This window comes from Branchiostoma floridae, chromosome 6 (assembly GCF_000003815.2).
Source record: "Branchiostoma floridae strain S238N-H82 chromosome 6, Bfl_VNyyK, whole genome shotgun sequence".
NCBI lineage: Eukaryota > Metazoa > Chordata > Leptocardii > Amphioxiformes > Branchiostomatidae > Branchiostoma > Branchiostoma floridae.
Window position 1 is genome coordinate 12,916,387 of NC_049984.1, and position 27,099 is coordinate 12,943,485.

General features: G+C 40.2%; 2 protein-coding genes across 4 annotated transcripts in view; one reads left to right on the forward strand and one right to left on the reverse strand.

The window, feature by feature from the left end:
- LOC118417646 overlaps positions 1-7,054 on the reverse strand; it is a 16,226-nt gene extending 9,172 nt beyond the window's left edge. For 2 of the 3 annotated variants that reach the window (XM_035823261.1, XM_035823264.1), the window contains exons 1-9: positions 6,705-7,054; positions 5,701-5,798; positions 5,467-5,565; positions 4,903-5,272; positions 3,909-3,944; positions 2,928-3,088; positions 2,238-2,591; positions 1,698-1,895; positions 1,059-1,313 (exon numbers count right to left, since the gene is read on the reverse strand). In XM_035823261.1, the coding sequence (XP_035679154.1) occupies positions 1,059-1,313; positions 1,698-1,895; positions 2,238-2,591; positions 2,928-3,088; positions 3,909-3,944; positions 4,903-5,272; positions 5,467-5,565; positions 5,701-5,798; positions 6,705-6,756 (1,623 nt within the window). In that variant the 5' untranslated portion in view covers positions 6,757-7,054. The remainder of the gene's footprint in view (positions 1-1,058; positions 1,314-1,697; positions 1,896-2,237; positions 2,592-2,927; positions 3,089-3,908; positions 3,945-4,902; positions 5,273-5,466; positions 5,566-5,700; positions 5,799-6,704) is intronic. The other variant, XM_035823262.1, reaches the window with a different exon arrangement.
- A 188-nt stretch (positions 7,055-7,242) lies between these two features.
- Positions 7,243-26,559, forward strand: LOC118417854 (prodigiosin synthesizing transferase PigC-like). Its single transcript, XM_035823605.1, has 40 exons — positions 7,243-7,381; positions 8,096-8,249; positions 8,829-9,009; positions 9,416-9,672; positions 10,167-10,352; positions 10,875-10,984; positions 11,187-11,242; positions 11,621-11,673; positions 12,389-12,516; positions 12,904-13,051; positions 13,676-13,865; positions 14,025-14,081; positions 14,248-14,297; positions 14,505-14,543; positions 14,692-14,804; positions 14,984-15,054; positions 15,251-15,315; positions 15,942-16,012; positions 16,216-16,292; positions 16,532-16,649; positions 16,858-16,958; positions 17,196-17,267; positions 17,756-17,862; positions 18,096-18,168; positions 18,420-18,509; positions 18,944-19,018; positions 19,449-19,541; positions 20,094-20,222; positions 21,438-21,522; positions 21,933-22,021; positions 22,268-22,330; positions 22,895-22,990; positions 23,242-23,301; positions 23,513-23,610; positions 24,023-24,158; positions 24,287-24,378; positions 24,604-24,682; positions 24,903-25,028; positions 25,284-25,386; positions 25,739-26,559. The coding sequence occupies exons 2-40, from the start codon at positions 8,116-8,118 to the stop codon at positions 25,873-25,875; spliced, it is 4,008 nt and encodes a 1,335-aa protein (XP_035679498.1). The 5' UTR covers positions 7,243-7,381; positions 8,096-8,115; the 3' UTR covers positions 25,876-26,559.
- The last annotated feature ends 540 nt before the right edge of the window (positions 26,560-27,099 follow it).

The window sequence follows — 27,099 nt, forward strand, 5'->3', positions numbered from 1 at the left end:
CCGGCCTGGCCTAAGGATGGATTTACCTGAGAAACAGAAAATAAAGTGAGAGGCGAGGCGTAACTCGCACGAATCTGTACAAGTTGCGGTGCAATCTGTTTCGGCGCGAAAAGGGGGTCGTTCGATATGTAGCGATCAAGGGTATGTTGTCAGAAGAAAAATGTTTTTTTTTTTAATGTCACTGCCAGTTGGACAACTGTGAATTCAACCAAAAGCTTACGTGTAATTATCGCTGTGCTGTCCGGAAAGAAGAAGGTAAGAACTGACCCGAACTCGCTCTTGTAATAGTCCAGAATGGCACGGTGGGTGAACCTCCCCCGTCACCATTGTTTTGATTTCGTTCCGTCGCCGCGCGGTTTACTCGCAGGCAAGCTCATTCATGTTCGGTCTCCCGGGGACTATGGCTTCGTAGACAGATCACAATGCGACTTACAGGTCCACGAAAGTAATTGTCAACAACAGCGGACTAAACTCCAGAATGGCGGGGTGATTACTAGTATTTACCGCTGAGAGGACCGAGGTTCACCGAGCAAAATGGCTGGCTAGAAGTTTTAGATCCGTGACGTCATACAATCTCAGACGATCAGAACGAGGCCATTACGTCATCGGCCAGCGCGGCGGGGAGAGGAGGACAGCGCGAAGTTCAAACGTGTCTACAGGGTCATAATAGGCGGATCAATGTAAAAATTGACGCACATCAACTTTTTAATGAGTAAACTACTGGAAAATAATGAATTGAAAATTTTCTGATGCTATCCTTTAAGGTAAAGGTGTCCAGTAGCCTTTTTGAGGCCATAGGGGCAGTGGGTTGTTATCCACTGTGTCTTGGCCAAGGTAGTGGAAGGCTGAGCCCATACCTAATTCCCTGACCAAAGTCCCATTTTCACACCTGGGTGGAGTGGGGAAGTCAAGTGTAGTGCCTTTCCCTAGGACACAACATCTAGCCAGGAATCGATCCCCTGACCTTCTGATCTTGTGTCCACTAGGATAGCTACTTGCACGTTCGATGCCACAAATGAAAGGAAAGTGCAACAATAAATGATGCTAACTTATCATACCTTTGCATCCTTCACAAACGTCAGCATGCGAGGAATCTCCTGTCCGAAGAAGTACTGGTTGTCCTCCCCCTTGAGAAACTGCTGCCCTCTGGGTGCACGGGCCAGCAGACAGAGCAAGGTCACACACAGCAGCGCCAGCGTGATGTTGGTCTTGGTGTGGCGGTCAATCAGTGACCACAGCACCTCCGTTCCCTGGGCATCCAGCAGCTGGTTAATGGCCTTTTCTGCAACGATTTTCTGCTGACCAGACAACACCTTGAACAAGACAGCATATACATGTCATCACTCCTTACAGCAGGAAAGCATTTATTTCAAATATGGCAAAACAGGAGCTTCCCACCACAAATCACAACCAAATGTCCAGAATGCGAGATATCAAAACCAGAATTTCTGCTGCAGTACTGCAAAAAGCTACTGGGAGGCCTATATTAAACTTGACCTTTGTTTTCCCAATCAACCTTCCTACCAAATATCACATGGATCCATCCATGACTTACCTTTGTGAAGGCAACAAAGCACAAATACTTGTCTTGTAGAGTGTGAAAGGTTTGTAACTTTGCCCATTGTGACTCTTATGCTGGCATGGGGCTTAATACATGAACTCGAGGAGAGACAAAGCAAGAAAAGGGCTGAACCCACCTCCCATATGATGCGAATGGACTGTTCCACCACGGCATCGTTGTTGTTGTAGTCAGGGTTCCTGATGAGTTCTATCAGGTGAGAGACACACCTCTGTCTGTTCAGGGCAGGCAGGAACAGCTTAGGGTCGGCCACACACATGCGCTGCAGGATGATCAGCTTCCTGTGGGGCGGGGTGGTCTCATAGTCCAACAGTCTCTACAGGTGACAGGGTGAAACAACATGTGTCAATCAGGTTAGATCTCTTTCTACATGTATATTTTTAGGTTTTTATATACATCGTATGTATGTATGTATGTTTGATTCTTTTGTATGAGAGGCTCAAATCAGCTTTTCATTGGGGTCATAAGAGAAGAGGTAAGGATTAGCCAAATATACCAAAGGTACAGATGACCTTGCATATTTTTACACTGTAGTTAGAATTGAATGACATAGAACATTTCAGGCTTTAGTGGCTCTGAGCTCATCTGTATTATGATTAAGGAGTTTGGCATTGCCCACAAACACTTCATTTAGTTAGCAGTGCGATCCAGGTCGTACCCTGACAAGCGGATCCAGCATCTCGCCACAAGTCTTGATGAGCGTAGGGAAGATGGCCTGGGACTGCTCGTCCAGCATCATCATCATGGCCTCCTCCACGTGGTCGGGACTGTAGTACCCCGACAGCAGCAGGTGGAACACGATGGTGTCCAGCCCGTGGCTCATGGCGTTCATCAGGGCCGTCATCCCCGACTTGTCTCTGTGCGTGATGTCGGCGTCGGCCCGCAGGAGCAGGGACACGATGCGGCTGTGGTTCTTGTTACAGGCCACCATCAGGGCGTCCAGGCCGTCCGGGGTCTGGTGGTTGACATCGGCCCCGTGGTTGATCAGGATCTTCACAATCTTAGCATGGCCCTGGTGGGAGGGGGGCACAAAACAGTTATGACTGTGACTGTAAATACAGTTATTTTACTTGGAGGTTCATGTTTAGAGGAGGAGAAAAGGAAATTTTTGCAGTGTTTTAAGTTCATGCTTGAAACAACTCTTCTGTAGTATAGGAGACATTGGGAACATACAGCCATGATTTCACGGTAGAGAAGTCACTGAAAATCATGAAAAAAATATGGCTAACACTTCAAGATTTTCATTTTACTGATGTTATTTGAACTGTATTAATAAATAGACTCCATCCATTGTGAACATCCTAGGAAAGAGTGTTAGAAACACAACTGTTTTTAGACTGAACCCTACCTGTATTGCTGCCACAGTGAGGGCGGTGAGCCCGTTCTTGTTGATATGATTGACGTTGGCTCCTGATAGAATCAGCTCTCTCACAACTTCATCATCTCCCTGGTGCACTCCTAGTAAGAGTGCAGTGTTGCCTTCCTTGTTGGCATAGTTCACATTCACACCTTGGGAAGACAGGCAGGACAATTGTTAGACCCATTCATAGCAGGATTCATGAATTGGTATTCATGGAGGCATGGGATCGATCATGATTTGATGCGCTGAATCCAACTTCTGAAATGTATTCAAACCTCCTGAGGCAGATTGGATGGAATTGGGATCGACACACCGCGGACCGGGATTCAGACTGTTCACACATATCCATACAATTCTTATCAGTGGCAGCTGCCATTCCAGTAACTTTTTGACCAAACGTACAATCACACTGTAGCCATGCATCCATATCAAGAAGTAAAAAAAAACAAAAGTGAAGAAATTGAAAACGGGATAAGGGATGAAGAAAAGGAGATCTGGGGAGGGTTGAGTTTATCACTACATAATTTTTTTTTTTATGTCAGGATTCTGTGTATTTTTTCTTTATAAATTTTCCATTCTTTTGTGAACTTTTTGTGCACGTCTTTTGGGGCTTTCCTTTTGAAAGATTTGTCTTATTTTCTTCCTCCTCGTCACAATCCTTTCTTGTATATGACAAATATCACAAGACTAAAATAATGACAAAAATTGTTTGACAGGGTAAGTAATAGCTTAATCCATGCCTTTGTACAAACTGATTATGCAAACAAATTGCAATCACACTAGTATACAATGGGCTTGCCCCTCAGGGGTTGCCAAAAAAACATGCTTTAGCTTGACTCTGGAGGAATATTCCCAATGGCTGTTTAAGGAACCCTTAGTACTCTTCTCATGCTAAATGACAACTGCACCAAATCTCTGTTTGTAATCCAAACTGAGAGAATCAGAGTGCTATCAGTCAAATGCCCTTACCTGATGCCAGGGCATAAGGATTCTTGAAAGTTCTCCCTGTTATTGTAAAGTGGGTAAGAAAAGAAAATTGAAAAGAGAGAAAGTTTGTATTATGAAAACATGTAATTATAAGGGAAAGAATAGAGAAAATACATTCAATTTGAAGCCATGACAGAACAGAGTCAGGGTAAAAGACAAGACGGCATGCTGAATTTCTCCTGACAAAGAAAGTCAGACACTGTATTGACAATTTGGGTATTTTTGTTTCGTGACTCACGTAGTCAGCTCTGGTGTTCAACATTTGAATGTAGGGTGATGAGAAACATGATATCACTGCAAAGGGTAATGAATATGATATTTCCAAGATATCTAGAACAGCGGTATTCTGTTAAAAGAAAATCATCCAGAGATACATTTGTATCTGACCCAGTAAAGGGTAATAAAGAAGGTTTCCAATGATTTAAACACAACAGCTGCATTCTGGGCCGAACAAATCACCCAGTGATTTCTGGCCCAACAAAACGTAACAGATGCACATTTCTAACAAGCACCTGTTATTCCCATTTACAGTATGATACTTCTACTGCCTCTAGGCTTTGGGATTCAGATGGTAGGTTTTTAGGAACGATGATGGAGCGACCTTGGAAAGTTGTGTTTTTGATCCTATAAAAATTAGGGTCGGTTGATATAGATCCTTTTTTTTCTTTTGTCGAAGAGATGCAGCAAATCTTGATGTAAAACTGGCCTTTGAACCTTTTCCAAGTCATGTTTTAATCATACAGATATACATTGTATGAGTACAAGCACAATTTTCTACTGCAACAGAAATGAAAATGATTCTACTACATTTTCATCACTCAGATGTCAGATAGACAATTCTATGACCCTTGCCAGTGGCTGACCCAAAGAAAAAGACTTGGGTCATCGGGGTTTTTCTAAGGACGGTGGGGTAACCAGAAACACAAAACTTTTATCCTTGGCCTGAGAACTATGGAAGCAGAACAAATCTGCATACCTGCTGCAAGGAGCTGTGTAAGCACGGCGACGGAACCCTTCCCAGCAGCCATCATGAGCGGCGTGAAGCCGTCCTTGTTGATATGGTTGATGTCCGCTCCCTCGGCCAATAGGTACGCCACCACGGCGTCCTGCCCGGCCGTCGCCGCCAGGTGCAGCATGTTGGAGCCCTCCCGGTTCAGGTGGTTCACATCTGCACCTGCTGCAAGCAGCTGAGAAACCACCACGGAATGGCCCCTGCTCACGGCCACCACCAGCGCATTCTCGTGAGTCTTGTTACAGTAGTTCACGTCAGCACCGTTTGCAAGGAGCTGAAACACCACTGTGCTGTTTCCATAGCCTGCTGCCATCATTAGTGCTGTGTAGCCATCCTTGGGAAAAATAAAATACAATAATGTGCTATAATTTTCAGCCTGAAATCATATTGTCCATTGGAGATACTGCAATAATCTTAAAAAAAAAAAAACTTAACAGTAGATATAACAAACCATCACATTTTCTGTAACCGTTTGGACGTTGGTGATTATGTTACAATAACTTTGTTTAAAAGTTCCAACAAACCAACCTTGTTGCACTGATGAACATCTGCCCCACCCCGCAGCAGAAGGGAGACAATCTCCGGGCGGCCTTTACACGCTGCAATCATCAGTGGAGTGGTGCCATCCTGCGTTCATGGGATACAAGATTTCATATCTCTCAAACTTTCCCTGTCATTTTGTTTCCTTTCCTCCAAATCAAAGTTTTAAACATATTATGACAGTAGGCAAAAGTCACTGAACACAGAAAACTAGATTCTCACCTTCATTGACACAGCATTTACATCAATACCGCCGACAAGTGTATTTTTGATGACACGTTCATTCCCCGCGTACACTGCCTCTAGGAAGTGTTCACAGTCTGGATGGATACAGAGAACACAATGACTGAATGAAGCAATGTAAAATTAAATGTAAACTGTTAGAAACTAGGAAAGAAAGCGATTGCAAACAAGTAAGTTCTAATGAACTCAATGAACAGATTCCAATGGTCGTGACAGAGAAGACATATTCTATGTGCAGTACATATAATTACAGCATTTGAGCATTTAAGTGCAAGTCTTTGTCGGTGAATTTTCCGATCGAGACAATGTTACTTGGTGAGAAAGATTAGTAGGAACTGAAATCATGTGTAGCTTGCTCATGGTCAATTGATCAACATTTTCTCTATAGTGGCCACCTGTCTATAGTGGCCATATTTCTCCAGTTCCTTGAGTGGCCGCTATAGACAGGTTTGACTGTACATGAACAGTGGACCACAGCTTAACGTCCTATCTCGAGGACTGCAACCCTTTCCTGTAGCACGTATGTCGGCTGAACGACACCTCTTACTCTTAGATTTGAACTCAAGACTACTTGTTCCTGAGGCCGGGTCCACAGGACTATGTTTATTCATGCTACTGCACAATGTACAAAACATGCAAGAAGCCAGTGTCAACCCAGGGAGGTTGATCCAACTTTGTACATGTGATTGTTGTATTTATATATAATTATAATCAGATAAATATTGCTGTCAGAAACTGTTTGGATCTTCCATTAAAATCCATTTGTTTACAGTTTGCTCTCAAATATCAAAATATGGTGATGTAAATATATCAATGCCTAAGTTCTTCAGCACATGTCCAGCACAACAAGGGCAAAAATCAACATATTTGAGCCCCCCTCCCCCACTTTTCATCAGTGATTATGAATGAATGATATCCATAATCTCATGCTTGCGGTAACTTAACTAGTACGACCTAGTACACAGCGAGATCACAGCACTTACCCTGTTGGCTGGGGACGAATTTGAAAAGCGCTGGGTCCGAACCTGACGCCATTTCCTTATGCCTTTCACAACGACAGGGACGATCAAACTCAAACTACAGCAACTTCTTCTGTTGTATCAAATTAACTTGGAGCGTATCATAATACAATGAAACTTGGACTGAACAAAACCTACATAACATTACGGTTCCTTGATTTCTTGTAAACCCAAAAGCACGAGGAACTTTACGATTCGCCTGGAACGTTCCAGAGGGGGTAAACAGTCAACATGTAACGTAAAACCAGATATTTTTGTCCATGCAAATGATGATCGTCCAAGTTTGGGCATTTGTTCCGCTTTCAGAACCATGGGAGCAGGCAAACGCCATCGTTTAATGCTCTTAAACAAAGTACACATCTTAAATGTCAATATTTGCTAAAAATTCTCCCTTTTTTTTATTAAATATCAATATTAGTACATTGTTATGAAGAGTAACATTTGATATTTGGTCCGTTCAAGGATATCCAATGTCAACTATATTTTACGGTTTGATGCGCTTATCCGACCTTTGACCTATATGTTGCCAAAGAGCGCGAAACGCCCAGATGATGAGATGATCAGCTGTTGACCAGTCCAAAGTCTTAAGTTCATACATTTTTTCATCATCTGACACTGCCACGGATTGTGACAGCAAAGGTGTAAGGGATATGTTTCCTTTTGATCTACTTTATCTTCACATTGTTACCTTTCTTGCCTCATTTATCGCACATACGTTAATTAGGATATCAAGTCTTATTCTCTACACCTATTTTGTACTTTGTGTAACAGTCATTGCCATACTTTGTACCATGTACAAATGTCGAGCAATAAAGTTCTATCATTTATATTAACAATGATTGTATTAAAGTTGTAAAAAAGTTGTCTTTGTCTTCTTCAATTGTTTATAATGCATACAAATATATGACCATATATGATCATGTTTCTACCTGAATTTTCCTCAATTTTCAAGCAGATGTTGGAATTGAAAATTGGACTATTCTCTTCGTACTACGAATCATAGCTATCCTGATTTCCAACAGGAAACCATCTGAAAAATGGGTCAGTTAGAAAAGTTGAATGAGGCCATCCCAACATCTATTTGGAGGTTCAATCATACTCTAAATCTTTGAACTTTTGCAGTGGTTTTATTTTCAAAATGACTCTCCACCCTGAAATATGGCTCCCATGTATGACTACAGCACATCATCATCATCATCATCAGTCGGCTGCAGAGCAGGCGACTACAGTACATCGGAATTGTTTTAGCTGTGAATTCAAAACAAAGTGCAACAACCTCCTTTTTCCTACCACGAAATAAAACAACCACGAAAATGAAAGAATTCTCAGTGTCTTCTTTTGCATTCCTGCCCTAGGTGGAAACTGGCTCTTGAGAATGGAAGAGGTGACCACTACGTGTGTCCTTGTGTTGGAAGGCATTGCCACAGCAGCGGTGCTGTACATTATTAAGTCTATCTTCACACCTGATCCACCTGTTCACCTAGGAGTGTACCACCGACCTGGACGATGGTTTGTTTGTTTGTTTTTGTTTGTTTCATTTAACTGGTTAAATGCCTGGTATAACATACTACATTACCAGTTTAATTTTGTACCGTAAGCACAAGCTGCGTTAGACCAAAATGTAAGTTTTGATCCACACACAACGGGGAGGACCCCTACTCTTATCGATAAATCTGGTGGGTTCTATCATGTGCTCAAGGTGTTTCTGTCCTCAATCGCGGGCCTCCATCTAAGGGAACATCCCTAACTGAAGCTAGGTACTCATTTTCACCTGTTTGCAGGGACAAGGCAAAAGATAATGTTTTGCTATGACTTCTGTTAATAGAACGGATACAGTGGAAAGTAATGATAACCTGCCTAGCCTAATTCTAGATACTGTAACTTCACAAAAAGTACAATGTTACCATGGATGTTATACATACTCATAGTGATAACGTCTATGAAAAAAATTACGTTTGTGACCGCATCTGTAAGCAGTGACAGGCGTTCACCGAAACTTTGGTGAAAATAAAGAGTCTCTTTGCTCATTATAAGTGATACAATTATTGTGATAACACTAATATTAATGCACTGTTTTTTGACTGACAGGTATGGGCTAAAGTTTGCAATGATGTACCTGCTTGTGAAGCTACAACAGGGAGGAAAAAGAAGAAAACGGGAAAAAGATGCTCCAATGGTAACAGGGCTACCCAAGTCTGGATATGGCGTCTTGTCTCATGATTCTCCAGAAGAAATGGACCAACCTCAGGAGTTACAGGATCATGAACATGTAGGACAGGATCATTATAATTCATAGATGTGTCAAAATGTTCTAAAAGAACAAGTCTAAGTTATACATGATTGGAGAATGTCTTCTAAGATTGCACTGAAATTTTAGTCAGTGTCAAAACCACCTGTTTAAAAAATAAACAAGTTGTATAGTATAGTAAATGGTGCCTTATTCTTAAAAATAATATCCGATGTGTATTCTTGCAGTTGTTGCTTGAGATAACAGGGTCTACCTTAGTCACTTTCGTACTGCTTCAGTATATTGAATCACTTATATATAATAAGCACCATTTGAATCTCAACATTATTGCATTAGGAAAGGATTATGTTAAAGAAACAAGATGACCAAGTGCAGGTGGTAGCTGCAGCCTCTATAATCCATTAATTATAATTTTATATCTCCGCAGGCCTTAGACAGCGCCTACTTCAATGGTTTTGCACCAGATGGAACTTCTGTCGTGACGCGAATCTGTCGCCGCCATGGCCGCCGTGCGGAGATCTGGTTCATCCTCCACGTGCCCGGAGTCGGCGTGCTGCAGGCCCCTCAGCATCCGGACACCGCCGTCTTCAACACGGACGGGAAAACCTTCTCCGCAGCAGGACTGCACTTTGAGCCAGTGGAAGCCATGAGGACATGGAAAGTACAGTTCAACGGACTGATGAGGTAACGCACACTAATGCTTGCTTTTGGAGGCATAATGTTTTTCGACAGTTGTGTAGAGCCTCTCCCGTAGCTTACACCATGTACCTTGGAGAAGCTCTGCTGCTGGTAATGCCAGCTTAAGTTTCCACCTTTGTGGGCATGGCCCCTAAATATCTGTCAGCCATCAAGGAATAACCTACATTGTACTACTAAACATATTTTTAGGTAAGGCTGATTCTCAGATTGGCTGTCAGCTAGTTAGAGGCCACACAGAAAAAATGGAAACCTCAGCACATTTTAGCAGAGTATAGGCTGCATGCAAGGCTCTGCATATCTTTGTTTTTGTCTTTGTTTAATTTTTTCCAGGTACCTTCATTGTGTTGATTCTTAATTCGCACATGCCTGTAAATTTGTACCGTAAAAAATATTTTTCTAGTCAATTGTTCCAAAAAGCTGGTCCAAAAATGTTGTATAGATACAGTATGATGATGATAACAACCTTCCCGTAACTGCAGGCTGACAGAATCACCACGTACCGATGTAACAAAGGAGGAGGGTCGTCTGGTCCATGTCAGGTTCTCCTTCATGTGGTCTGCCTACACCTTACCCTTCAACTTTGACACTGACATTCATCCTCGTGCGATCGCCCGTGCCATGGCCATCGAGAAGTGGAACAAGCAGTTCTTCCAGGACTTGAGAAGGTTTACAAACTTTGACACTTTTCTGTATGATAATGCACTAAAAAGTCTGACAAGGATATGTGTATAATGATAGTTCACCTTTATCTTTGGGGTAACCTATTTGGGGTCAAGTCTATGGATGGTGGTTTTAAACTGCAGTGATACTTTAAAAATATTGCAATTTGAAACAACCTGCTGACTCATTGATTTGATATCCCTAAATTCCCTGTTGTAGATAAAACGGACACAGGCTACCCCACAGATAAAGGTTATCTAGCATTAGTAGTTTTGCATACTTGTTGGGAACTTTGGAGTGAACCTTGTTTAAGGAACAAAGAAGAGAAATCCTTTATTATTCATCTCTTTGTTGTATGTCAGTTGTGCTCATTGCAATGGAAGACTATGATTGTGCTTTTCTCAACCAGTGTTGAAAATTTGATGTTGATGTTTTTTCACTGTTTATGGATTTTTCATTATATTTGTTGGCAAGGCCTCAGGGGCAGAGGCATTTTGTTGACAGTATCATTCAAAATGTGACTTCAGTTCGCACCAGACTCATTACAACCAGTGGGGACAGCTGTGGGGAGGTCTGCACATAGAGGGTCATGAGGAGCAGCACGTCAGGCTCAAGGGTTACAGGGACCATTCATTTGGTAGGACACAATTGATTCTAGTGAATATTACACATCTCATTTTGCCACATGTAGGTTGTATGTATTGTGAGACAGAATCTTGCAATGTTAATTTCTTTCACCGAGAATTGCACTTATTGTTCTCAAATAAAGTATGTAATGTATACACTATCATGCCAGGCACATCCTCATTCAGCCCAAATTCTGGCATCTGTTTCCATAGGTGTGAGATACTGGGGCTTCATGCATCGCTACATAGTTCATTTTGCTTACTTGGAGGTAAGTAGTAGTCTGTCTTTTTTATACATCCATGTGCCACCGAGTGTATGCATGCATCAGAATGATGGTCATCAAACACCTTGTTGCTAGACATCTTGGGCAACCTGATAGTATTTGGAGGCAATCTGTTTAGAGTACATGTTGCCTTTTGAGAAACCCAAGGTTGTCTCCAAATTTTAGATTTGAGCAGAAAGTAATAAGAGCTTACCCACATAACAGCTCATCAGTATGTACATGTATGTTATTGTTCTGATTATGGGAAAACATGATAAGTGAATGTGTTCGCTTCAGTTTTCTCAGTTAAATTTCTTGATAATTGTGCTCAAAGTTTCTATTTTCAAATACCTTGAAGTTAAATTGCTATTTCTTATTCTTTAGGATGGCTCCTGTCTTCAGGTGGCAACAGTCTGTTTCCCAACAACCATGTCAGAGTAAGACTTAGAGTTCTTTGCTATCTCAGTGAAAGCAGAGGTATTGTAATAGGTGTGTTTTTGTTTGGTTGTCTTGGTGTGAGCCTGCAGTTGTGTGAATATTACAAAGCATCAGCCTGCCAGGATGTAAGGCAGAAGTGACATGATAGGGTACTTGGAGAATTTGAAGTTTAGTTTGCCTCTCGTTAATATTGTAGACAGGAAGAAAGTGATTAGGAGTAGAGCATAGATTGATGAGTCATGGCTACATACACAGAGTTATGTCAAGTCGTTTGATAGATGTACCAATTTTTTGTTATGAATTATGAATAACGCAAGCCCTTAGCAGCTAAAATCATACTACTGAGACATTTAAACAGTCACGCAGAAGTGAGGGATGAGTTGTTATTTCTTCAAGCAGTTGTTCAAACAATCAAGTACCTACCTGTAAATGATAGATCTGAAATTCAGATACGAAATGATTACCAGTACTTATTCTTTACACAAGACCTTAAATTATTTATACCTAGTACATGTAGTTTATAACAAACTTAGCACCATGTTTCACTCTGGAAGGTAAGAAAATTAGCATCATACATGTATAGAAGCAAGGTAGACTCTCATAACAAACAGTTGAAGTCTGTTGGTACTATCAAAGAACAGTTCATGCTGGTTACACATTTTTCGTTTATTTTGACTTGTAACGTTACACTCTTTCTGAACTTGCCTCCACTAGTCTGCGGACAGGCTATGTCTTCACCCCTAATGGGACGATGGAGGCGGTGTCAGAAGTGGACTTGGTATTGTCAAGTATTGGAGAAGATGGAACCATGCCTGACAACTACTCTTTCAGCTTTGTGGCAGGTAATTGTGAAAACACCAATCAAACAATGTTACAGTATGGGTTTTATATAAACCCAACTTTATTAATTTTTGTGGAGCTTGTCAAAGACTTCTTTGAGTCCCTTTTACCAGGTACAGTTATAAGCAAAGTAGGATCTTCTCTCTAAAGCACGTATCTCACAGGACTATGCCTGCCTGATGTTGCTGGTCTTTTTGTGGGACAAACCAGCTTTAAATAATCACATCGTTAAAAAGCAGGTTTCGAGAGATCCTTCAGAAAGTCTGTAAAATTAGTTTAAAAGGAAAGAATATGATTCCTATTCGTATTGTAAGACTTACAGCTTGAATGCTACTGTCCAAAACAACAGGACATCAGATTTGAATTTCTCATTTTCGTCTACTTTTCAGGGGGCAAGAAGTACCATGTTCAGGTGGAAATATACTGCCAGTCTACCTGGTACAATGGGCTTCAGTGGGAATCTCGTGTGCACGAACGGCTTGCTAACTTCACTGTTAATGGCCTGAAAGGTTGGGGAGTCTGTGAGTTCAATTACAAGTGAGTGTTTCTTCACACCCATCTTTGCTTCCTGATGATCTAAATCAATGCAAATCTTCCTGTTGTATAATACAATGACAATAACAATGACAATGAAGTTTATTGTATATTCGTGCCCCATTGGGGCTAAATACAGTCATGATACAAAAGGTAGTAAATGAAAAGTTATACAATATACTATAGTTAACATGTATCTTCTTTCTTCTTAAAACATGTGTAGACAAACTTACTGAGATTTTCAAGTACTGTAAATGTATTTAAGTTCGCGGGGATTTAATTTCGCGGTAGCGGGAAAAAGGACTTTTCGCGGTGGATTTAAGTTCGCAGTAACACCATAGACTGCAATCTAATATCATGATAGAATAATATTCGCGGTGGTTTTAAATTCGCGGTGAAGTGGTCACCGCGAAAACCGCGAACATTAATCCACCGCGAACATTTCTGCATTTACAGTATATCGTGGTCAGATGATGACATAAGATATTTGAACATTCATTATATAAGCCAAGAGTGATAAACAATACTTATGTAGCTTTGTTTGTTAACTCTTTTTAAATATCCACCATTGTACAAGGATTACTCAATGGTACAGTTTTGCTAATTAATGTTAAAATGTCCATCAAGGAACACTACTGGCTGCCCACTGCCTCCCCGTGAGTCGAGACCACAGCAGCCACTGCCAGACATCACCAGTACACACCGGAAACTGCTGACCCTGTCCCTGTCCAGCCCAGTCTGCCGCAGTACTGAACTGGTCGGAGGGAAGGGGAGCAGTCTGGTCACACTGACTGCTCTGCAGAGTGAAGGCACAATGGTAACGTGTCACACATCATTTTTTCATTACCATTTTTCTAGGATTCCACTTACATAATGTTTCATCTTACATTAATTTTGCATATTTTCCTTCTTTTTTCAAAGTATTGACAGTACAGTACATGTATGGCTGTTGATAATTACTTCTCACCTATTTCAGTTTAAGGTTCCATCTGGGTTCTGTGTTACCATGGCAGCCATGGAATTGCAGCTGAAGGTCAGTGCCTTGAAATACTAATACTATAGTTATACGAATGAAAACTGGTGAGAACATGTCATAATAATGCTTTTAAAGTCAGTTAATACTACATGCCATGTCAGATTTTATGATACACTCTATGTCATGATCTAAAAACATGTATCTTGTCTGGTTACCATTACAGCTCCATCCAACTTTGAAATCAAAGCTAGAAGAGCTCAAGCAGGTCTCATGGTATGTCTTTTTCCATTACCTAACGTTACATGTTTTGTACAATTGGTAATCCTGAAATCATATTTCATATTATCATCAGTAATAAGGGCTGTCTCCAGGACCTGTCCGTCTGTCCTGGGACAAAAATTTTTCTCCATCTGTCTTAAGAATCTAAACTTTATGACATGAAATAGGTAATACTTTGTATATGTTTCTTTTTTTCTTAAGTACTGGCCAGGTGGAGGCACTGCAGGGAATGTGCCAGAGGTAAGTACTGCTACTGCATTTTATTTGTTTTCCCCCAAGAATATTTTGAATGATTACTTACATGTATTAATAAATAGTTTTTTGTTCTCATTACAAACGTCCATATTTTGCTTCAAGTCATAAATTGTCTTTTGTCTTTATTTATCAGTGTTGGGGACATGTTTACATCTGTTGCTTTGGCACCAGACGTGAGGGAGGCCATCCGGGCTGAACTGGACAACTTAAGTGACAGTCAATTTGCCGTTCGCTCATCTGCTATTGGTATGTACTACATGTACATGTACTACTGTAGGTATGTACTGTGCTATTGGTGCCTTATACTGTGACAGGCATTTTTACTTTAAATGTGTCTGGGATATTGGTTTTTGGTCAAGCTTTATAGGTATGAAATTTCTTGCAATATTTATAAACAATGTTATAAAGAGATGTTACATGTTCAGGTGAAGACACAGAGGAGATGTCTGCAGCAGGACAGATGACAACAGAGCTGGGTGTCCGAGGTCTGGATCAGGTAAAGATACCTTAATCTTGTATCATCAAAACCTTTATGTCTTGTCTAAAATTATTCTGATCATGCCTTGTGTTGTCAGTCATTTGTTGTTTAACTTGGTAAACATGAATCCAGCATGCAGTACTTAAATGACATGGCTGTCTCGACTTCATTATTGAAATATTTTGTGATTTTATGCTCTTTTGTTTTGTTTTAGATCTGTGACTCAGTTCAGAAGTGTTGGGCCTCCCTATATGGTTTTCCTGCTGTCCAGTACAGAAGGTTAGAAATGTATAAAATTGCTATATAATATATATATGTTGGCCATAACCCTGTCATTATGCATATGTACCATCTTGTTATTTTTCTCATTGAAATTTTTTAGTGATTAGGTCATTTACGGTAATATTTCTTGCTGTTAATATTATGGATGCCTACACACACAAAAGTTGGCATGGTGGTCTTGTGGTTAGGGTTATTGACTGAGAATTCTGGATTCAAATACCTGGCAGGCCCCAGTGCTGTGCCCTTCAGAATGCAATTAACATATCTATTTCCTATGGAGGTCCATAGTGGTGTGGGTGGATCAAACCTGACAGTCTGGTCTTGGGGTTGACATCTTAAAAACATGTTAGTCACCTTCTTGTGTGAATCCTTTAAAACAGCTAAATTATATAATGCTAGTTCACCTTTATTCGCGGGGTAACCTATATCCGTTGTTCTGGAAAAACTGGGTAGTGAGGGTTTTCATGTCGACCGCAATATTTCTAATATTTTTATTATAAACTGAGAATATTGCAATTTAAAACCACTGTCCACTTCACATCCCAAAATACTCTGTTTTTTAAAAACAACAGATATATGTTACCCCACGGATAAAGGTGAACTAATGTTACCTCTCTAAACAGACAGCATGGCCAGCCTGTTGTGTCCTCCATGGCTGTGGTGGTACAGGAGATGGTGCCAGCAGAAGTGGCAGGTGAATAAACTGAACTGTTGTAATTTTGAGGGGTTTAGTTTGTCTTTTTGGAGTAGAATTATGGCATTGACAAATGCACACACATTTCCTAGATGAGCCAAACTCAATATTCAGCATTTCTGTTGAGTTGGAGATGTTCTGAAATATCAAAAAACTATTCATTTTTGTAAGTTGTCTAAATATTGTTCTGTGTTATTTTGCAGGTGTCCTTTTTACTCAGCATCCTGTAACAGGACATCCAGGCAAGATGGTTATCAATGCTAACTACGGGCTGGGAGAGGTGAGTTGTACTTGATTAGATGGTCAATAATGAGAAAATGCTAAATTTTAGGCTATCCAAAACAGACAACCTATGATATTCAATTTCCTTGGACAAAAAAACTTCAAGGGCGACCAAGCTGTCACTGATTTGTTCAATATTGACTAAGGTTTTAACATTTGCTTCCATGCAGTGGTATGTTTGTTGAAATTGACTCTGATGTAGTATCTAACACTATGACTGTATTTTGCTCCCCTCAGTCTGTAGTGAGTGGTGATTCCCATCCAGACACCATCACCCTGTCCGGTGGTGTGGACGGTACATGTCAGGTGGAAGGTGTGGATCTGGGCAGCAAGACTCAACAGGTGGTTCCTCTAGGTAAAGCCTATCCCACTGTACTGTTCAAATACTATGGAAAAGGAGACAAAAATTGTTAAAGATATATTAATATTGGCAAAGATATAACGTTAATTTGTTTTTTCTGGAAAATTTATAAATGGATGTTTGTCTTTGTTTTGCCTTGATGTTTGATAATGCTTATTCTAGGGGATTGAGTGCTTGGGTTTTAGAAAATATTTTGTTACAGATGGGGGAGGGACAGCAGTGCAGGAGGTGGCTTCAGCTCAGTCTGAAAAATGCTGTCTTAGTGATGACACAGCTGTCCAGCTGGGACACATCGCTGTGAAGGTATTGAAGAGTTTTGCCACCAGAGTTGTCCTAGTTTGATTGCAATTTCACTCCATAGACAAAAGCAAATGGTGATGGATAATAGTGTTCTGGGAAATGATGAATGATATTGCTCTGTGTAATATTGTGTAGATGACCTAAAGGCTTGTAGGTGACATCCGATCTGCATGGGTGATATATACAATGTAGCACTAAGCATTGTAAGTAGCTACAAATCCTCTGATTGTGTTTTTCCAGGTTGAGGAAGCCTATGGCGGACCACAAGATATAGAATGGGCAGTGAGCCAGGACACAGTGTATCTTTTACAGGTGCTATACAAATAGTGGATTTATGGTAGTAGAGTAATCAACACAGCTAGCATTCGTGTCATGATGCTTTGCCCTGTTCTTGGCTAATTTTGGTGCTGAAGTTGTATTCATTTGATACAAAGCAAGCAGGAACAGGAATAGAATGGAACATCATGATTCCAGATGTAACGCTAGTTCACCTTTATTTGCGGGGTAACCTATATTCGTTGTACCTGAAAACAGGATATTTAGGAATATCACGTAGATGGACAGTGGTTTCAAATTGCTTTTTTTTCTCAATAGAATGCAGTTTGAGACCACCGTCCTTCGACTTGATATACCGAAATACCCTGGTGTTAAATAAAAGGGATAAAGGTTACCCCGTGAATAAAGGTGAACTAGCATTATCAGACATTAGCAGTGGCAAATTTCTGTGCAGATGGATGCTACTATAGGTTTTTTTCATACATTGTTGTCTCACAAAGTATTATTGTTTTTGTTATTTATAGGCTCGACCGATCACCACCTTTGGCATAGAGACTGAGTGGGAACTGATGCACGAGTTTGATGCACCACTTTCCTCAGAAAAAGAAATCAGCACCACTAGCAACATTGCGTGAGTAGTGGCAATGAAACAAATTCATTTTTAACTCTTTGCATGAACTCATGTATAGTGGTGCATTGATGGGATAATGCCCCACTGTAATATCATGGACCTTTGACACACGGTTACTTGTTCAGAGGTAGGCTGTACTCATGTTGGACTTTTGGCTGTTGTTGGTGATTGCAGTAAGACTTATAAGAAAAGAATATATTTGTATGAAATAATTCCCTTTTGCTTTCTCTCAGAGAGATGATGCCGGGAGCTGTAACCCCCCTGACGTCCTCCACATTTTCCCGTGCAATAGAATATGGACTTCAGGCAAGCTGAGAATGTATCTCTTATTTAGCTTAGCTGATACAATAAAATATAATCCAGGAGCAAGTGGTCAAGTATCTTTCTAGCATGCAATTATAACTCATTCTTGTTATTCAAACTTGTAGTTGTAGTTGTACAAAATGTACTTTCTGTCGCTATGATACTCGGAGAGTGAGTGTTAGATTCTTTTCAATATACTTTAAAGTGTTTTTGGTTTTCTCCATTGAACTTGTTTCTTTTCTTGTACTTTTTAGAACATAGCAGCCTCGGTACTGTCGAGAAAGTGCCAGCCTTACTTCAAGAAGATGGGACTGTGTTTGGGACACATGTTCATCAACATGCATGTAAGATCATAACTGTTATTTCCTTGGCACTGTTATCAATTATACATACATGAAGATTAGAATTATTTTATACATCTTGTTTATTTCCTTTTGCTGTATGTAGCTTCACTGTAGAGAAAATACTACGGGGTGTATTCTGTATCACCCAAGGTCCCAGTATGACCACAAGGTGAATTTCCTCATTCTAATATTGAAATTTTGACAGCAATCCATGTGGCACACACAGAGTGCCTACAAAGTAATCTATGGAAGCCCATAGGATACAGATGTACAAGTGAAAGCCTGTGGGCTACCATAAAATATCAACCGGTCTGAAACACCCTATCATACATTATCACAACGTAGGTATGACATGATTGAGGCATAGGTGACATGGCAGGGTCCAATTTTCTGTTGAGGTAGTGTAGTATACTATGTTTTTGTGTTGCCCTCAGAATGTTGCTGAGATCTATGAGCACCACGTAGCAATTGCAGACAAAAGAGTAGCTGAGATGTCATTGGTAGGAAGGGTGAGTTATTGATGTTTTGTTGTTATCTGTCTTAAATCATGAACATGACATAAAAATGAATTATACACACATTAGGATGTTATTTCCAAACAGAACTACTTGATATGTATGTATGTAACTAATCAGTATGTAGATATCATTCGTAGCTTGGGAAAATGACAGCTCAGAGACGACGGTATTCTACCGGTTTCGACTTTAATTTGTCTTTCTCAAGAATCAATATGTATATGAATAATCAGTATGTAGATGTAAGAAAAGAACCTTGTGAAAACATGCAAGTTCAGCTAATGGTATGTCATTTCTCTCATATGGATGATTCATCTAGAAATGCCCTTGTTCATTGCCCTTGTTCATTGACCTTCCTAATCCCATAAATCTCCTAACAGCACTAATTTTGTAAACCACTTCTTCTTCTATTCCTTGCATACAGTGTCTACAAGAGATCACAATGGATGACATTGTTGAATACCATGGCAGTTCTTCTCTATGGAAACGTATTGTCCATTCCTTCAATTTTGCAAGGGTGAGGAAGATGAGAGGTGTTTGTGATATGAAGACAGTCTAAGGTTCTTTTATGTTCCATGTGCTAGAAGAATGATTGGTCAGTCTAACAAATATCTAAATAACGTATCAAAGTATCAAGTCTTTATTTTATAGTCAACTGTGAACTACAAGTATTGACATTCTTAAATTTTAACGAACATCAGAGGTAAGGAAGTTAATGATGACAATGAGAGTGAACAGGCAGCTAACTAATGAAATGTGGCCCTCAGCATATTGATTTGTTTCATCTGATTAGCTAACAACAAAAGCTAATAAACTCATTTGCATCAACTTTGCCTTAACTTGTCTTACCTTAAAGATTGTTTTCTATTGGACTACTAAAATTGTCCTCGTCCCCTTTCCATATCAATTCATATCTCGTATGTAAGACCTGTTTTACAACTAGATCTCTTCAGTGTCATTGACAAAAGATAGTGGATGTTATCTGAAAAGTTATCCAAATCAAATCCAGTTGTTTGAGTAATTGCTATTTGGCGCTTCATCTGACTGTATCAGTTTTCATGTCTCACAGCATCTATACACATCAAAGCACAAGATCCATCGGTTGGAGCAGACACTGACTACGTACACCATCTGTCGTCATGACAATGCCATGGCGATGTACCAAGAGATCAACGAGAGGTTACCGGATTGCTACCAGGTAATTTTTATGTACCCAGTAATGTTGTACAAATGATCTTGTATACAAAGAGCCATGTTAAAGTCATATGAGACATGAATAGAGCAGCACGTCACCGGAACGTACTGCGCCTGCGCGAAAAGTATAGACATGCTAAACCTTGCTAAACCCCCGGTTTACTAAAGGGCCGCATTTAAGAAATGTGCGTATATAAGGGTAAAATCCCGTGTACGTTTTACATGAAACCATGTCTCTAACATATACTGTGCAACAAGCGGGATTTCAATGCAACGTTGACCAAACCAAGCCCCAAAACACCAGGGTTCGCGCAGGCGCAGTACGTTCTGGTGACGTGCTGAATAGAGCATACTTAGCCCATGGCTACTTCCCCTCAGCCAATGAGGAGCCCCCATTTTCTGTTGATATATCCACATAGTATGGTGCTACGAAAAAAAGTGTGCTGCTATTTCATGCAAATGAGGAAAAAACTGTGGTGATATCAGGAAAACAGGGGTGATATCTGCCTGAAAACTAGGAGTGATATACACATGTGACCCGTTCTGACCAATCCTCGCTTACCTTTGAGACCTTCTTCTGGGACCAAAATAGTGTCATGTGATAACTGACCAATCCTATGCTTGACTTCTAATTGCCCAGAGGAATATGAGCAGACTTTCTGTCTGTCCAGGCATCTTGCCCAGGAAGGTCTTGACAAGATTAATGACCGTGTGTTGTTACAGCCTGACACTCTGTCACAGCTTTTCAAGCAATAACAAGAAAGATTGGGGACTTTTAGGACAAAATAAAGTAACATTTTGTAAAGCTGATGAACTAGAAAAGCTTCGGGGAAGTATGCCATGGGCTAAATTAGTTACCCCATGGCCTTGGGCTCGTTTTCTGTGTATATCGCCAGGCCCGACACCTCGGGGATTTCTAGTCTCGGGGAGACTAGAAACCCCTCGGTGGGCGGGCCTGGCGATATACACAGAAACCTCGCCCCGCCCATGGGGTAACTATTACATCTCTAGTGTCCAATTCATGTGTGAATTTTTATGTACATTGTATAGATTGTATGTCTTCCTGTGTGTCAGGTTTTTGTCCTGTTATGTTTAATAATTGTTGATAAAGACCACAGGAAGAGTAGCTTCAATGTACTCCATTGTTATGCTAATTGTGGATCTTAATAAAGTCAAAGTCAAAGTCATTTTTCTCAATTTGTCTCAATTTGTCTCCCAGGCTTGGGCAGACCACATGAGTTACGGCGCTCGTTCAGCAGCCTGGAGCACAGTCCTGATGATGGTCCTGTCACGAGGAGCAAGAGGTAGAGCAAGTTTCGCAGAAGTTGATTTCATGATTTTCATGAAAAAGAAGAGAAATAAAGATTAGAAATTTGAAATGCTGAAAAAGAATGGCAGATGTCATTTGAAAGCTTCTCAACCTGCTATAATTTAGTCGTGAGAATCAGTTTACTTCTGTTATTTGGAATGTAAAATGAGAAATGTAATGACTCATCTAAGTAACAATTTACTAAACTTGTAACCATGTCACCATGAAAGATAATGAACACAATGGCTTTCAATGTTTAATATCTTGGAAACAGAGTAAAATGAACCCTGGGACACATTAACAATCAGGCTGCATCTGTTCTCAAATCAAATTCGTACATGAGATTTATTGACAGTACTTGTGATAGTAAGAAGACATGCTGTTAACTGAATGTTGTACCTTTAGAGTGGACCATGCAGCATTTCTCTGACATGGCTCATTTCTACGTCAACTGTGAGCAAGTGACCAGTGCGGATGTGCCTGATGCATTGGAGGTACACATGTACAGGATACTTGTGTCTAATATGTACAGAACTAAAAAGCAAAAACCATTCTTAATTTCCTCTACACTATTCCTATAGTAATTGTATTAAGATATGTCTATGATGTCTTTATGTCATTGATGATAGTTTGTCAGACTTGTTTAATATTGCATTTAAAGCTGTGTCTGTACACCATTACCTTCCTGTTAAAGCTTTGACATTGAATGTTAGCACAAACATCTCCATCACTTTCCCCAGAAACTAGCAGTGAAGCTCATAGAGGAGGGCCACAAGGATAGACTGATTGCCATGTCTCCTCAGGTACGCGAGGGCAAAAGTATGATGTCAGCTGCTGAAAGTACAAGATTATCATAATGTGGATTATTATAATGTGTAGTGACACTATCCTTAATATTTATATATATACATATATATATGTGTGTGTGTCTATGTAAAAAAATGAGATGAAATTGTGTTGCCAGAATGGTCTTTGTGCGGATTGATAATTGATCATTTCACGTACAAATAACTACAAACCATAAGCGTATTTTACCCTCACTGAATATCAGAACAAAGCAGGGCTGTCATCAGGACATGTGCTTCCATTACAGAATAGGATTTTTTTAGGGAGATGGTAAAAAATTTACCCTGTCCATCCCAGCGGTACTGAAGAACCTCATAACATGAAATTTTTGCCATTGCTCCCCTACCACAAGTAAAATAAGCAAAATACTTATGTGGGACAGACAAAACTTGAAAGCTGAAGACAGCCATGGAAAGAAGTTGATTTTCACAGGAGTAGTTTTTACATTTGAGATGAATAACTTGATGTTGTATTCCACTTTCACTTATTTTATTCCATTTGCCACTTGCTTTATTTTCTAGGATGCTACAACCTGGCTGTTGGGTGCTGACAGCGGCTCCTCCGGACAGCTCTTCCAAACATTCCTGGACCTGCATGGACACAGGTGTCTCAGGGAGGTCAGGTGGAATCCTTACAACAACATCAGGACATAAACTGGACTTTGGTGGCACACTCCCAATTCTGATGCAATACATGAAAATGGCAAAACATTTGTTTTGATGTACCAGTAGTTGTGACTCTGTTTTACAGTTTCTGCCATCATATACTTACAACGCATCTGATCTCATCTGGCAGTAACTCATATTCCACAAGCATTATTACAAAAACTTTTGTATCAGTCCTCACTTAGTTCTCTTCTGTTTGACAGGCAGAACTAAGAGAAATGTCTTGGAGAGCAGCCCCAACAAAGGTGGTTTTAACCATACAGGTATGTTTTCAATCCTTTGGGAATAGGACAAGAAAACTGGAATTGGTTTTATAGATGGATTTCCTCAGGCAGCAAATAGCAGCACAAGAAAATTTTCCTTCAGTTTCCTTTGCGATATCATGTGATATCAATAGTCCTATATTTTTATCAGCTATTTATCATGAGTAATAATCATAGAAAGTGAGGGGTGAAGAATGTGTTGTTTTTTCAGACAATGCTCAGGAATAACCAGATAGCCAGTGTGAAGGAGTCGTTCAACTTTGATGAAGCTGTAAAGAAGATCAAGTCGCCCATAACCATGGCTGGCAAGTAGGTGATACCTTGGTACTGAATAAGACATCAAGAACTGTTACACTGTGCTTGGTACTGAATAAGACATCAAGCATTGTTACACTGTCCTTGGTACTGAATAAGACACGAAGCGCTGTTACAGTGTCTTTGGTACTGAATAAGACATCAAGCACTAATACTCTGCCATGGTACTGTGTAAGACATCAAATGCTGTTACACTATTATAAATACTGAATAAGACACCAAGCACTATCCTTGTTACTGAATAAGACTTTAAGAACTCAAACACTGTCTATGGTACTGAAAGAGACATCTAGAACTCTAACATTCTCCTTTGTACTGAATAAGACATCAAGAACTGTTACTGGAACTCAGGAACTCTCCTTGGTACTGAAATGTTGACTGCCTTGTATTCCTCACCTTCCATTAGGTACATCTTGAAGTGGACTCTCCCCTACGCACGGCAAGGTGTGATGGAGAGAGAGCAGAGCAAGTCAGCCGCAGTGAAAATGGCCGACCATTTCAAACAGGCCTACTGGTACCTGGCATCACTTATGGTTGCTGAGGTGAGATCTACAGACATCAATAATCAAATACTGTCATTTATAGCTATAATAATGATTGAAAATATATATCTAGTCCTTTGATGAATTCAAAATATTCACATTTTTCTGACACTTTTCTTTACTTACAGGGTCGCCTTCCTGAGGAGGATTTGCTGTTCTTCCTGACACACCAGGAGATCGGCACTCTTCTGCACAGCCGATCTGCTGTTCTAGTGGCCAAGTGAGTGATATGTAGATATACCTTAGGGCTAGGATCCGCATCGCCACATTTTAAATATTATAGAAGCTTATGATATGTTTATCTTACAAATCTGCAAACCTCAAATGACTTCCATTGGATCTCAGTTGTGGTAGAGTTGCTCCTCACTAGGTCTGGATAAAACATTTTCATTCATGGTGAATCTCAATACACAGTCATAAAAAGGTGCTGTCTGTCCCCTCCCAGAGCACTTCGAAGACGTCGCATTCTACCCAAACAGATGTCACTCAAGTTCCCAGAGATTTGTCGTGGCCATCCCGAACCTGTATGTAGAAGCTGTACATATGTGCACACTAATGTTCATTTAATATGAAGATGTGAAGACTCCATCAATGGAGACTTGGTTTATATACATAGAACCATGGGACAAAGATGTATGTGTACTCTCAGTGTATGGTAACACTCTGTCTCTTGAAAAACTGCCTGAGAAAATTATGATTTTTATTGAAAATGGTGAAACTAAACATTGGTATCTGGTATCCCAGATTGAGGTTGGTGTGTTGAATGTGAGCGGGTCAGACCTGATGCTGAAGGGAATGCCGGTGAGCCACGGGACTGTGACAGCTCCTGCCAGGGTGGTGACCAGACTGGAGGATGCAGGGACTATCCAGGTACAGGGTTACAAGCTAACAACTAATCATACTTAATCATATAGTCTGTTCTTTACTTATGTGAGTGTGTTTTGTTGAGGCTATGCCATCAAAGTAGTTGAGCAGGGTCACTCAGGAAAATGCCTTTCAGTTTGCTATCTGTAATGTATGTAACAATCACAATGAACAAATAGCAAAATTTTAGTGCTAAACACAGTAGACTCTGTTTTATCAATATATGATAACTGCATATTTGTCTTCCTACTTTTTTCATAGGCAGGAGAGATTTTGATAGTCCAGAGCACAGACATAGGATGGAGTCCCTACTTCCCCTTACTGAGTGGGCTGGTCACTGAGCTGGGAGGGCTGATTTCACATGGTGGGTCATCAGAGAAGGTTCTTAAACCATTTCAGTGGTATAATTCTGTAAAAATTAAAGAATATGTCATTTGGGTGTATGTGCTCATTCAGGGCAAATCTGACTTTTGGAGGGCTGTAGCAGTAATCTTTCAGCACCAAGGACAAGTTTATATTATCATACCATAGTGGAACCATGTAGATGTCCAGACAAAATGAAGCCTGAGTGTCATCCACTGTAGAGACCATTGGCTCAATACAGTCATGTTAGCCAGTGAAAGTATTGAGTCAGCGGTCACTACGGAGTATGGTAATCAGGCTAGACAAAATGACGATTCTTTAGCTTATGACATCACATCTCCCCGCATGTACAGGCGCAGTGGTTGCCCGTGAGTACGGCCTCCCCTGCGTGGTGAGTGTGAAGAACGCCACAGCGATGTTCCAGACTGGAGACATGGTGCTGCTGAATGGTACCGAGGGATCAGTCAGGAAACTCAACCCTGACAACTAAGAACTAAAAGTTTGGAGAGAGTGGGGATAGAACCTTGAGTAGCAATGTTAAGGTTACACAGACATCATGAGATCTGGAGGAAGGTTTTGATTGTATTGTCAAAAGTTCTAGTTTTTGGTAATCATGAGCATCATTGCTTTGATTTTCATTCGCATTTTTGCTTGATTAGTCCTTATTGTTATGATCAGAAGTGGACTGTGATGATTATCATATAATGAATGCTCTGGGCAATTGAGCATGTTGAAAGACCTACAATGTCATGTCATGTGTATGTTAGAAAGAATGTACCACTACAGTGCATGTGTTCTCTGAATGATGTGTTTTTGCATACCTTATATGAGTAACCAATGTCATTATGTTGTAGTCACTGATAATTGAGATTGCAATGAAAGTATTTTTCATCCAAAAAAATTGAATCTTTTTAACAGATGCTTGTCAAATAGTATTTGATAATAGTATGGATTAACAAGATATATCATATATATTTTTGTGATAATGGCAAACAAGATATGACGTGTGTACATGGCTGTTGGTGGCATGATGCAGCAAAGCTTCTGATTCATTTTACAAGTGTCAATTTTACTGGATATATGATTAGATTTTATTGTTCCATCTATGTTATTCCGTAAGAACAATATTTGATAAAGATTTGATAAAAAAAAAAAACAATAGGAGAAACTCAAATCATCTCCCACATCTCCTCCTCTAAACAATGCTTTACAGCACTATCTATCTGTATAAACATGTCTGCAATGTCAGGATAGAGTCGGTATTGATGGTGAGTGGCAACCACATCTCACATTACCACTGGTCCAGCAGGTCCATCACACTCTCGCTTGATCCGCTTGACCGCCTTTTCTGCCACTAGTCGGTCAAGATGCTGTAGGGTCAACAAGGCAAGCTTGGACACTTCTTAATTGGCACAGTGCATCAGTATGAAAACAGAAGGAATCATGCATTTACCATGATAATAAATACAAAGTTGAGTATATTGTAACAGAGTTTGTGTGCACTTATTTCCCATTGTCTGTCTTTTCGTCACCCTTTCTTATCGTTCCATGATAAATGTAGTGTCATCAGATTAACTAGTCAATGGAAAACAAAGTTCTTTGCAAGTTTTGCCACCTTCCTTAGGGTATACTGACTGGTTTTATTTCCCACTGCAGCTTCGTGATGCTGCTAACAAATGCGGTCCCAAACGTATTTACTCCTAAACAACCTTGT

Coding starts and splice junctions, on each gene's coding strand:
- LOC118417854 (XM_035823605.1), top strand. CDS start 8,116: ATGGAAGAGGTGACCACTACGTGTGTCCTTGTGTTGGAAGGCATTGCC. Junction 21,523..21,932: donor CCTGTCACGAGGAGCAAGAG/GTAGAGCAAGTT, acceptor TTGTACCTTTAG/AGTGGACCATGCAGCATTTC. Junction 22,022..22,267: donor ATGTGCCTGATGCATTGGAG/GTACACATGTAC, acceptor CACTTTCCCCAG/AAACTAGCAGTGAAGCTCAT.